Source organism: Argentina silus, assembly GCF_951799395.1.
Source record: "Argentina silus genome assembly, chromosome: 3".
Lineage (NCBI taxonomy): Eukaryota > Metazoa > Chordata > Actinopteri > Argentiniformes > Argentinidae > Argentina > Argentina silus.
The window spans coordinates 7,704,068-7,715,703 of record NC_139657.1 but is presented as its reverse complement, the minus strand read 5'-3'; the positions used below and the strand labels follow the sequence as shown (position 1 = coordinate 7,715,703).

The 11,636-nt window shown below is 40.6% G+C and overlaps 1 protein-coding gene across 1 annotated transcript; it reads right to left on the bottom strand.

Annotated features, from left to right (window-relative positions):
* Positions 1-548: 548 nt before the first annotated feature.
* On the bottom strand, positions 549-2,393 carry lingo1b (leucine rich repeat and Ig domain containing 1b; the record flags this gene model as incomplete). Its single annotated transcript, XM_083666178.1, has 1 exon — positions 549-2,393. One exon carries the CDS (start codon positions 2,391-2,393, stop codon positions 549-551), a length of 1,845 nt encoding a protein of 614 aa, XP_083522304.1.
* Positions 2,394-11,636: the final 9,243 nt, after the last annotated feature.

Sequence of the window (11,636 nt, the reverse complement as noted above, 5' to 3'; positions counted from 1 at the left end):
TTCAATGATCCACACCAATGACTTATGTGATTTTGATGATTGTCGAGCATAATACTTTTGAAAACAAATTAAAATATACCCTTTTCTCCCATTTGACTCGCACATTAATATACATTGCTTGAATTGCACCTGCTCTTAAAACAGTACTACCGTATATGCTCAGAACCTATAACCATTAAGAAACATTGCTCTTGATCCATTGTCCAATGTACATGAAGAGAACAAGATACAGAAAAAATACACATAGTCAAAAGGCTAGATAGGGTTAAAGACACTCTCTCCTTTTTCTGGCCGAAAGGAGCAAAGAACAGGATGGGCTAATTCTTCTTAGGACCATTGCCCATAAAAACTCACAGAAATTACTTAAAATTCCACATTTGCTTTTTAGGATTTAGTCCCTGAAGGTAAAACAGTCTTGGGTATAGTATCAAGAGACTTGTGCTACTGTGCAATTTCCATCTCTCATAAATTCAACATATTTTAAGAAAAGATAGTATCTACCCTCATTTGCAGTCAGTCTTTAAGATAACAGGGATTCATACTGAGTCTCACATCATTTTCATGTTGAATTTCCGTGGTGCCTCAGTCGGACTACTCTCCCCAGCTTCTGCCTTCCGGGGCACATACTCAATCTCTATGCTTGGCTTTGGATTTCCTTTCCCTCTACTCCAAAGAAAGAGTATGACAAGACAGAAGAGGACGACACTGAGGAAAGAGACAAATCCCATAGTGGTGGCAATGATCAGAGTCTTGACGTCGAATGGAAAGGGAACTGTGGCCCGGGTTCCGTTGACCCCGTCCTCACTGGGCTGGTTGGAAATGAAAGCAAACGTCTTGTTGGGCTGATGGGGCCAGTTGGGGGAGTAGCTGTGCACGTGCAGGTGGGCAGGCCTGGTGTCGTTTCCTGCCGCATTGCTGGCGATGCACAGGTAGGTGCCGTTGTCCTGGATTTGGGCATAGCGCACCTCCAGGATGCCCTCGGGAGAGACAGTTAGTCGTCCAATGGACTTGGTGGTGATGAACTGCTTCCTGGGTGATAGCCACATGATCACGGGGGCCGGATCACCCTCCGCCTGGCATATGAAATGGACTGTCGTCCCCTCGTCCACGTGTCTCTGCTGCACCTTGTAGTCTCGGATCTTGGACTTCTGGCAGGTGAAGTAGTCAGGTGGGAGGATGTCAGGAAAGTCTTTGAACTCTTTGTCCTGTACGGCCTCTGGCGAAGCGCAGACAGGCTGCTGGCGGTTAAAGTTGAGCCTCCAGCGGCGACGGAAGACCCAGAGCAGGCGGCAGTCACAGGCCAGGGGGTTATCGTACAGGGCTAGGGTCTCCAGGTTCCCCACTGAGTGAAAGACAGACTCCTCCAGTGTGCTCAGGCTATTGCTGGATACGTTTAGGACTTTGAGGTGGTTGAGCCCTCGGAAAGAGTAGGGCTCAATCATGGCTAATCTCCCTCCAACCAAGTGAAAGGCCTGGAGCTTTAGCAGATTGTGCAGTTTGTTCCCTTCCACAGTGTGAATGGGATTAAAAGACAGGTTCAGAAAGCGCAGATGCCCAAGGTGTCGGATTGCTTGGTAAGGAATGACCGTAAGATTACAGTTTGTTACGGTCAAAGAGGTGACGTTTAGACCAAACAGGCATTTCGGGGTCATGGTATCCAGGTAGGGCCAGTGAGAGATCTCTAATGCTCTCAGCCGGTACAGCCTCTTGAAGGAGTAATCCCTGATGACATTGACGTTGAGGTGGCGCAACCGGAGTGACAGCAGGTTATGCAGATGGCTTAGGGCCTCGGTGGGCACTGAGGTCAGGTTACACCTTTCCATGGTGAGCTGCTCCAGGCTGCTGAGGCCATGGAAAGCCCGTTGAGAGATAAACACCAAGTCGTTGTCCCCCACTTCCAGTGCTTTCAGATTGTACAGCTCTTGGAACATGTAGTCCAGCAGTATAACAATTTTGTTCTCGCTGATATCCAGCTGGGTGAGGTTGCTGAGACCCGTGAATGCTCCCAACTGTATGAGCTTCAGCTGGTTATTGCGCAGCCCCAGAGTCCGCAAGCCGACAAGGTTGCTAAAAGCTCCAGGCTCGATGGAAGAGATATTGTTTTCGTTCAACTGCAACTCCTCCAGCTGCGGGTAATTGATGAACTCCTCTGGCCCAAGGCTTTTCAGTCGATTCTTGCTGAGGTCCAGCAGTTTTGTCTCAATGGGAATGCCCTCAGGAAGTGCTGCCAGTCTCCGTCGGTGGCACACCACAGATCGCTCCTGAGCGTTGCACTCACAGCGGGAGGGGCACCCTGTGGTGGATCCAGACAGTACAGTGCCCAGCATCAAAACCAAGATGGGCTGCCAGCATGCCACCAGGTAGCTGTGCCCTCCTGCCTCCCTGGACACCATTCTACCGCTTACCTAAGGAAAAACACAGAGAAAGAGGGAAAGTTAACCCAGTTTAATGGTGTATGTGATATGTTATGTGCAATGTTACAACACCAATTACAACAGTGCATTACAGTACCCCATAAGTGATATCTACAGTGTGGGTGTCTGGATTATACTGGTCAAACATTAAAAGTAGACTGCCAGATACTATAAAAAAACGGAGATGTAACAGATTAGAGAATAGAGCGTGTTGCTACAGAGCCCATGTGTCAAAAGTTTTGTTGTGCACCGGCGTCTCCAGTAGAATTGAAATATCTTTAGTTCTTATTCAGGAAATGGAATAAAAAAAAGAAGAGGGACATGGAAAGAAAGAAAGTGAAAATGAAGGGCAGTGAAACAAGAGGACACTCTTGTTCACTACAATATATTTGATGAAAGTTGGTCTGTTTCCACAGGCATGACGTCATATCCCAGAGTTTACCTATAAAGCTAAGTTTGCGTTTGGATTAAAATGCTACTTGTACATTCCAATAAAATACTATTAGTCCATTTCATGATAAAAATCATGAAAGATATTTGTATTTTGTGATGCTATATCCCTCATACACAATGAGAGGAGAGCTTGTAAGGCAAATGGTCTAAGAGATGTGGATATGTGGCCATAGCAGCAGAGCCATTTTGTGATAAATGATTATCTCAACTTTGCTTAAAATGTGTCCTTTTCAGTTACGATTAGGCAATGCCTCTGCAGCTTGCATCTCATTGACCCCAATCAAATAAATGAAGTAGACAAACTATTTATAACAAATGTCAGCTTAATTTACAAATGGTGCAGAGGCACCAATTCAGAAGAGAAAGAGACTTACGCCGGTTCTGGATGGAACTGAATATGCAAGTGCTATTGCCTGGAGGATTTTCTACTCTACTCTGATTCCAGGTACAGTTCTGTACTCTGTTTCCGGCTCTGTCTTTCGGGCCATAAGCATATTTGCTGCAATATTTACTAATGTAAATTCATCTTCGAATGACAACTGACCATGAGGGATCTTTTCTTGCTTAAAGGAACGATTCACCGTTATCGTGACAGTGTATATAAGCTGCTTAATATACCACGTTTAGTTGAGATTTACAATTGAAATTACCGGTTTTGCTCCTGTTGTTACAAAAAACACCTTTCTCATATCTCACCCAGGATTTTGCAATCACTTCCCCCTTCTCGCTCCAATCACCCTGTATAATACAACTCCCACAATGAGGCTGACTCTCACACAAACTTACTTCAACAACAAGAGATCAAAACACCAGTCTTGCCTGTGTCTGAAATGATACAACATGCTCCAAATTGCAGTCTATGTCTCAGTTTATCCATCTAGCTACAGTAGGTGAGAGTTTACAAGATTGATACTACGACACTTGTTAGATATATTACCTCCTTCCACGAATTACAGAATATGTCCTAGGCTTTGGAAAAATCAAGTTTATTATATCAGATCAGCTCATCAGTTATCCTAATCTACTCTCATACCGTCATCACACATTTTCTCATTGCGCAGGCAGCAACCAAACAACACGTGACAGTGCTGAGAAAATGTTTTATCGTCATTTCACATTGACAATGCAACCTGTGGATTACAGAATAATATTAGGAATTTTCATGCAAGACAGGAGTATGGTCATCATTTTGGGTTTCACTGGGATTAAGACTGGATAGAAAAGTAGCCTATATAGGACAGCAGAAGGTGGCTGTGACATCAGCCCACAGTTGATGACAAATTCCCTCACCTTCTCCCACTTCCGGCCTTATATTGTAATTTGCTGTCCATTACAGACCCATGAATCACTCCCTTTGAAAAGGAGAGTTTGTTCTGTCTGTATAAATTACTGACCCATCCCCTCCTACAACATTGAGCCTGCTAAATGTTTTTATTTGTTCCATAACAGATATATCATGTCTTCCGTAAATTCTTAAAACTTTTGAAAAATTATATTGATCTATTTAATTTGTAATACTTGTTCTGATGGTACATATAATAATGGAACATTGGCATATGTAAATCCAACTATAGAATTGCAATCTTACGAGGGGTACAGCCCACATAAGAGTTGTATAAAGAGTCAAGTCAAAGTTTATTGATCATATGCATAGGATACAGGTTGTAAACTGTACAATTAAATGGTTACTTTGCAAGCGTCCTCTCAATATTGCAATATCAACAAAGTAAGCAAAAAAATACAATAATAACACTAAGGCAATAAGTGTAAATGAACAGTAAGTGTTTTTATTCAAGACTGGCATTTCCGATCACATTCCGGAATGCGCCACCTTCCAGATAACCTCTGGCAGAACCTTCCAGAAGTGATTGATGTACTTGTTGCAGGCCGCTCTTGTCAGCTTCTCTTCCCAAAAATGTACTAATGGGCGCAATAAGCTCATCTCTGTTTGTTGGTTTCACCTCCCATCTGATGCTCTACTCACTACTCTTTCAATGCATGCCAGACACGCTTGATGGGGTTGAAATCAGGAGACCTGTGTATGATAGAAAATTTCATGTCAGTTGCATTCAAAACATAGTTTTTTTTAATACAGCACACAACAATATCAATGATTGTGTCATTAACTTACTTTCCTGGTGTCTTGACCCAGTTTGTTCCCTCATTTGCGGTGCCAGCCGGATGCTTCGGATCATTGTCTGCATTAGTTATAAGAAGTCATTGATGTTTTTTTATTATGAGAACAATTCATGATATTTGAGATTCACAATTTAATTTAACGATGCACATGGACGAAAATCTATCAAACAATATGAGGGTCACTGTAAAACCTTGGAAGAGTTTGACCAAGAAAATCCTCTGATATAAGGCCCAGCGACTGTAGCAAATGGCTGTCCCCACTGTTTCAATTCAAATGTATTTAATAAGTGTTTTACAAAGGCATTGTCCACAATTGTGCCTCAATTCAAATATATTTGATACAAATCTCACTGTCCCTTAAATCCCAAAATAACCCTCAAATGCTTGGACTGTTTTCAAATAATACTGTTAAATAAAACAATGTTTTAAATGAATAAAAGGCGACACTGTAAAATAAGCACTACTATTTTTTGTAAGCCTACATGCAACAGCCTATTGCCTAAAGGAGAGACGGGATGGACTGGACCGGAGGAAACATGCCTCATAGCCATGGCTTATAACAGAAAACAGAGAAAGCCAAAATAAGGACCTTCATTTTTACAGGATACCATCAACAAAGACTCCTTTTAGCGATTATCTGTATGGCTAGGTAGCATTGCAAAACACTGATAGAAATCATATGAATCATGCAGGCTAGTATGACACTAAAAGGCTGGTTTATACTCATTTGTGTGACTGTCTTAGTGTAAACACTAAATGATGGCTCTGCAACATGGTGTATTGCTCAATATTCTAGGCATGGATTTAACTGATGAGCTTTTTTTACCTGCTCTCTTCCAACATAAATGGACCTGTTTATCTAATTAAAATAGTGTATAAAAATGTATTTAATCTAGCTGGCATTTTAACAAAGATGCTTTTTTAATTCAAAATTATAACAGTTCCCATTGCTAACTGCAGATTACTAGGAAAGAGGCTACCTTGTCAGTTGAAATTATGACTAGTTCACAAATACTGTGTTATGCTGTTACTACTTCTGTGAACGTCGATATAAAACAAATAAACTGCTCACATTGAAGACATACAGTTGTTAAGACTTATGATATGTGAAAAATGTTTCTGGGAAAAAACTGTGTGATTAGCCCAAACGCTGATTGTTGTGTCAATCGGCTAAATAAATAGACGTTCCAATCAAGTGCTCTAATCACACCAGTGTGATTGTATGCGGCAAAGGGTTAAAATACAAATATCTCAAGAGAGGAATATTGCACAAATGTTATCAATGGCTCATTCAAGAGAAGACAACCTTGTGCGTCAGGACACTGGGCAGTTTTGAAATTGGACATTGGACGTTTTTGCGATTTAAAAGTCATATTAACTTCAAGTGTAGTGAGAGCGACTTTATCACAATGCGCCATACTGGTTGGATTTCTACCTGCGTGACTGGTCAGAACTCTAGACACACTTAATCAAAATAAACCCAGGAATGGATAGAACATTGCTCAAAACTATATATACATTAAATATGGGTAAAACTTTATTTTAAGATGGATGGGCTGGCCTTCGAGTCTCAGTTCTTTGTTTCTCTTTCTTTTGTACTTTTTGTACTTTTATTTTCACTTCTGCTTCACATGTTAGTTGTGAGTGTTTGGATCTTGGGACATGTGTGAGGTTCTCTGTGGTAAATAAAGTTTGAAAAAAATACCTTGAAATGCTTTGCTTTGAGGAATTAAATAGCATGGATACACAGAATGGAGACTAAACACAACACATCCAATGTAACTGCCAAGATGTCGTCCTTGGCATGATATACAACTGAGATTGCTGCAGAGCAGCGATAAATGGAGAGAGAGAGAGATTGTTGGAGCACTTTAAAACCCTATTTGCTTTCGACTCAGGGGCGCTTTAACTTGCAAAAGCCTTCAAGCTCTACTTCCCTCATCGATCATACAATTTGAGTCTCAGCTATGGCTATGGCCTCTCTGAAGAGCCTTATGCTAAGTCAGAGTAATAGGTCTCTTGGCTTTCTCTTTATTGAGAGGGTTCTACGTGACAAAAACTGTGACATCAGTCAATGACAATTTCGCCAAATGTGCCCTGATGTCCTAAATGAGGGCAGAAAAAGTGCTGGCCTCAGATAATCTAATTGTTTCAATGGCATTTGGCCATGGCAAATAGATAGACATACTTAACTACCATACATAAACTATTCTCTACATATTCTCTACCAAACAATTTAACAAATGTACGTACACAAACTCTCCTTCAAGTTCAATATATACATATGATGTAAAGTGTTACCAACACATCTGTGGTGGGGAAATGTGTTATAATTAAAGCATTGGGAACACTCCATGCTAGTAGGACTAGATCTGGACTTCTACTATGAGTAGTAGTAGTAGTAGGCATTATCCACAAGAGGAGAGTGTGATGGTTTTACAGAGCACTCCAAGTATATGAGTATCAATGGAGTATAAAGTGGTAACGACACTATGGTCAAATATTCAGCATGTTGGTACAGCTGTGAAGTGTGAGCTGAGCCAGCAGGCGGCTTGAACAAAAATGGAAATCTGAAGTAAGGTAGTTATTCAAGAGTGCTGCAAATGTTCAGCAGTGGTGTTCAATGGGGGCTTCTTGTTCTGTGACTTGTGTCGTATTTTGTGATGAATAAAATATGCACTGGACTTGAAATAGGGTGAAAGTGATTCTGCTGCTGATGTGCTTGATCACAAATAACACCTTACACATATCATATGGAATGAAAGTCGTAGCATTAAAACAGCTAGAACTGTGATTGAAACAGATCCAGTGGCCCACTTAGTGTTTCTCTCCCATTTATCCTCTAGCCCTGAATTGTTTCTTTCTTTGGCTGTATATGTGCAAACACCCTTCAGCTATTTATGATTCAGTTGTATTGTATCATTACTGTTGCCGAAAGCAAACTAGCCTCATCATGAGCCATTCCCCTTTCGGACATGCATCAGGCCTACCATTATGTGAATGGATAGAACATATTCGTTGATGAAACAAAATATGTTTTTGCACACAGGTGTCTTGCTAATACAGATGCTAGCGAAGTAAAACAGTGAAAAGTAGCATCATAGTTACAGCTCCCCAAAACAACAGTATATAAACTGAGAATATACTGGAGAGCAGCACCTACAAATCTTTCATAAAAATTGTCAATGTAGAATATAGGCAACATGTTCATACTGTACAGGGTGTTGCATACTGACTACTTTGAAACAAAACACACACCTTGTTACAGTATGCCAAGGTTAGTCTCACTAAGTCAGACTCTTCATATAAAAGTAGAGTCTGATGGCGCAACCACTGGTTTATGTGGATAGGAGGTGGGATCCATGAATTATGGAAAACTTATTTAGGTAACTCCATGTTTTCATTTTGTGTAATGCATGCAAATTGGGATGTAAACTAGAGGGCAACCTTTTGAGAGGTGTTGTCTTGGTGACAACTTCTGACTTCCATCCTGTGTCCCCAGAATCCGAGATTATGCCAAGATAAATGCTTGCAAAGGTAATTTTGGACTAATGGAGGATGTCATTGTTCAGATACAGTTTTTGCATGTTAGTTAAAGGGGAATGGTGTTTTTTGTATTTCAAAGAATACCTGTCATGTGTTTGCTGCAGCGAATGTCAACTGAAAAATATGCATCCAGTTTTAGAAACTCACCCTTTTACCACAACGTCTCCGGAGTCGCCTTCAGTAGAACGTTAACTTATTCTCGATCAGCGCTGAAAGTCAAACCAGTGTATTTTTGACGGACAAAAACTATATTTAAATAAAAAAACACATTTAAATAATTAACAGCCTATCATAAATTTGTGACGATTACTCAACTGGGTTTGGACTGGCGATTTCGACTCAACCAGCAATTTCTTGGTCGGATATGGCCTTACTTAAAATACATTATTGCCGATACAGTATGCAACACCGGGCATTTAAGGGTTAGAATGAATATATTGGCTATATTGATCTCTGTTTCAAATCGTTTTGCATGTTTGCATGATCTAATTTCTTTCCACTTTCGAGAAAAAAACCCTGAAATTTGAACTGTAGATCTGAACTGTCTGTCTGTCTCTCTGTCTGTCTCCCTCCCTTCCTCTCTCTCTCTCTCTCTCTCTCTCTCTCTCTCTTTCTCTCTCTCTTTCTCTCTCTCCTCTCCACCCCCTCTCTCCATCCTCTTTCCTCTTTGCAATGACCTTGGGAGGAATCACAGTGGACATGTCTCCTCTCTCCTGCAGTTCCATGACGGCTAGCCTTCCCTCGCTGGACCTCTCATTCTCATCACATTCTGACAGATTTTTCTCTCCTCCAAAACATCCATCTTTTCTCTCCAAACCTCTCCCTCGGTCTCCTCTCCCTCCTGTGAGATGCAGCTGAGTAGCGAAGCAAACCACAGGGAGTGGTCCACTTACCCTCTGAAAGTCTATAGTGCTATACAGTATGCACTGTACTACCTGTAACTATCCTAATAACCTTTTACTTTTGGTACAGTGCATTTGAATTTAAACTAACAGTAATTCAATATCAAATCGTCTACTTGAATTTGATTAGAATATAATCATTTTTCAATGGTCTGCTATAACTGGGTAAATGGAGTTTAGCACTACTTGTTTGAAATATATGAAAGGCAAACATTAGGTAATAGTAATATTACTAATACTATGTGTATTATATAAGTAAATACCTTGTAAATAACATACTATAAAGTGAAGAAGTCAGGTTGGTCTAGTCTGACTTGATATATACATCCAGGAAGACTGTAATGGTAAATAAGTTCAGATCCCAGATGGAAATGGATTACAGGTTTTTTTTCTGTTGCTCTGAGCTTCATTTTGACTCTAAAGCAACCATCCTTTGATCTTGTGTCTGACTACACTAAGATTTAGATCAAAGCTTGAGTTTTGGAGAGCTGAGAATCTGTTAAGTTGACTTAGAGTGGAAATGCTGGACACCTTGATGTTGACATGCAGAGCCACCTTTGAGACAGAATGTGACAGAACAAATAATATTTTTCTCATCTCACTATCCATTTGAAGAAAATTATTTAGAAGTGATTCAACATTTTCAAACTGCTCGCAAAATTAAAAGTATAGCAACTTCATAACAACTTGAATATAGATCAGGGATATCAACCTCTTAACTCATACTGTATTATTATTATTGTATTTTTTTATGTTAAATGATGTTACAACATATTCATATGAACATATTTAAGTAAATCGAGTTACAGCTTATTGACTATTGAAGCTGTGTCTTCTCTCTTGTGTTGTTAACAATTTGTTTGCAGCACGCCTGTGGCTTCCTCTCTGTGAGGGGGCTCCTAGACCTTGTTCCATTTCTGTCTCCAGCCCCTTTTCCTTGCACCTTCAACTTTGATGTTGAAAAGTCTGAAAGGACAAGATAGATCCAAGAAATATGGTGATGACCTCCAACAGGATATGTGGAGCATCTTTCATATTGCTTTCTTAATCCAGTTCTTACACATCTGTCATCACTGAAGGTGTTGAGGCTAGGGACTGAAATTAAATTGGGCCACACTCTGACCAGAGCAGAGACAAGGCACAGAAGAAAACCCTGTTTGAATTACAGTGCTCAAACCACACTGTAACTAGTCATTGATTGACAGTGATTGCAACTTCAGGACTGCTTTCAAAATATTGAGAAACTGATTATAGGTGAATGAAAACTATGATTTCCCCTTTATTGTGTGAGACCATTGCCGATTCCTGAAAATGCCTACGTGGTATATGATACTGTCACATTTTTGCAGCATATTGTAGCAAATGGCTGCCCATTCCCTTCATTATGTAAATGTGGATCACGGGAGCAGTTATTAGAGCAAATATGATCTTAGATCTTAGCCTCAATACACATGGAAGGAGTTGTAGCTCATCGAGACCTGCTGGAAGCAATTGTCGGTCAATCGGACTGGTTTATACCAGGAGCTACACCAGTGGTTGCACCTGAGGGTTGCTTTCCTCTCATCATGTGACAACACATGAGAGGTCCAGCTCTATTCCATCAGAGCAGAAGAAGGGAAGGAGTATAGGAGAGGAAGCCATTTTAGAGTATTGGGATACACCCAGGGGGAAGCCACAATATTACAGAGCATCCAAATTGCAATTTCAATGTTGGAAAAACAGACATTGTTCTCTGTCTCGTAGGATAGGGGATTGTGTCAGCTTTGCAAGACAATCTGGAATGTTGAATCCTACTGCATAAGCCTCAGCACACTGAAGTGGAAATTTGAAGGCTGGATCAAGGAATTGCTACAGTACACTTCCAGCCAGAGATTTGAATTGAACTGAATTATATATTTGCTTGATTCATATGGATTTTTACCTTCACTCTCTCTGAAGCCCACTTTTTCTATGACTCCCTGTAGGACAGACATTCTTGACACACGATGGGAAGAAGTGAACATCATGAATAGCATGCCCTATGGCAAGGATAGAATGATATCCTACATGTGCCCTGTGTGAGAAGAATGACATAAGGGAATCAAGGGAAACTGCATGCTCTCAGTTTTGTGCCTTTTGTGCTGAAACTACTAAATTCATAATAAAATCAGATTGGGTTACCCGTAATCTTTGACTCCTTTAC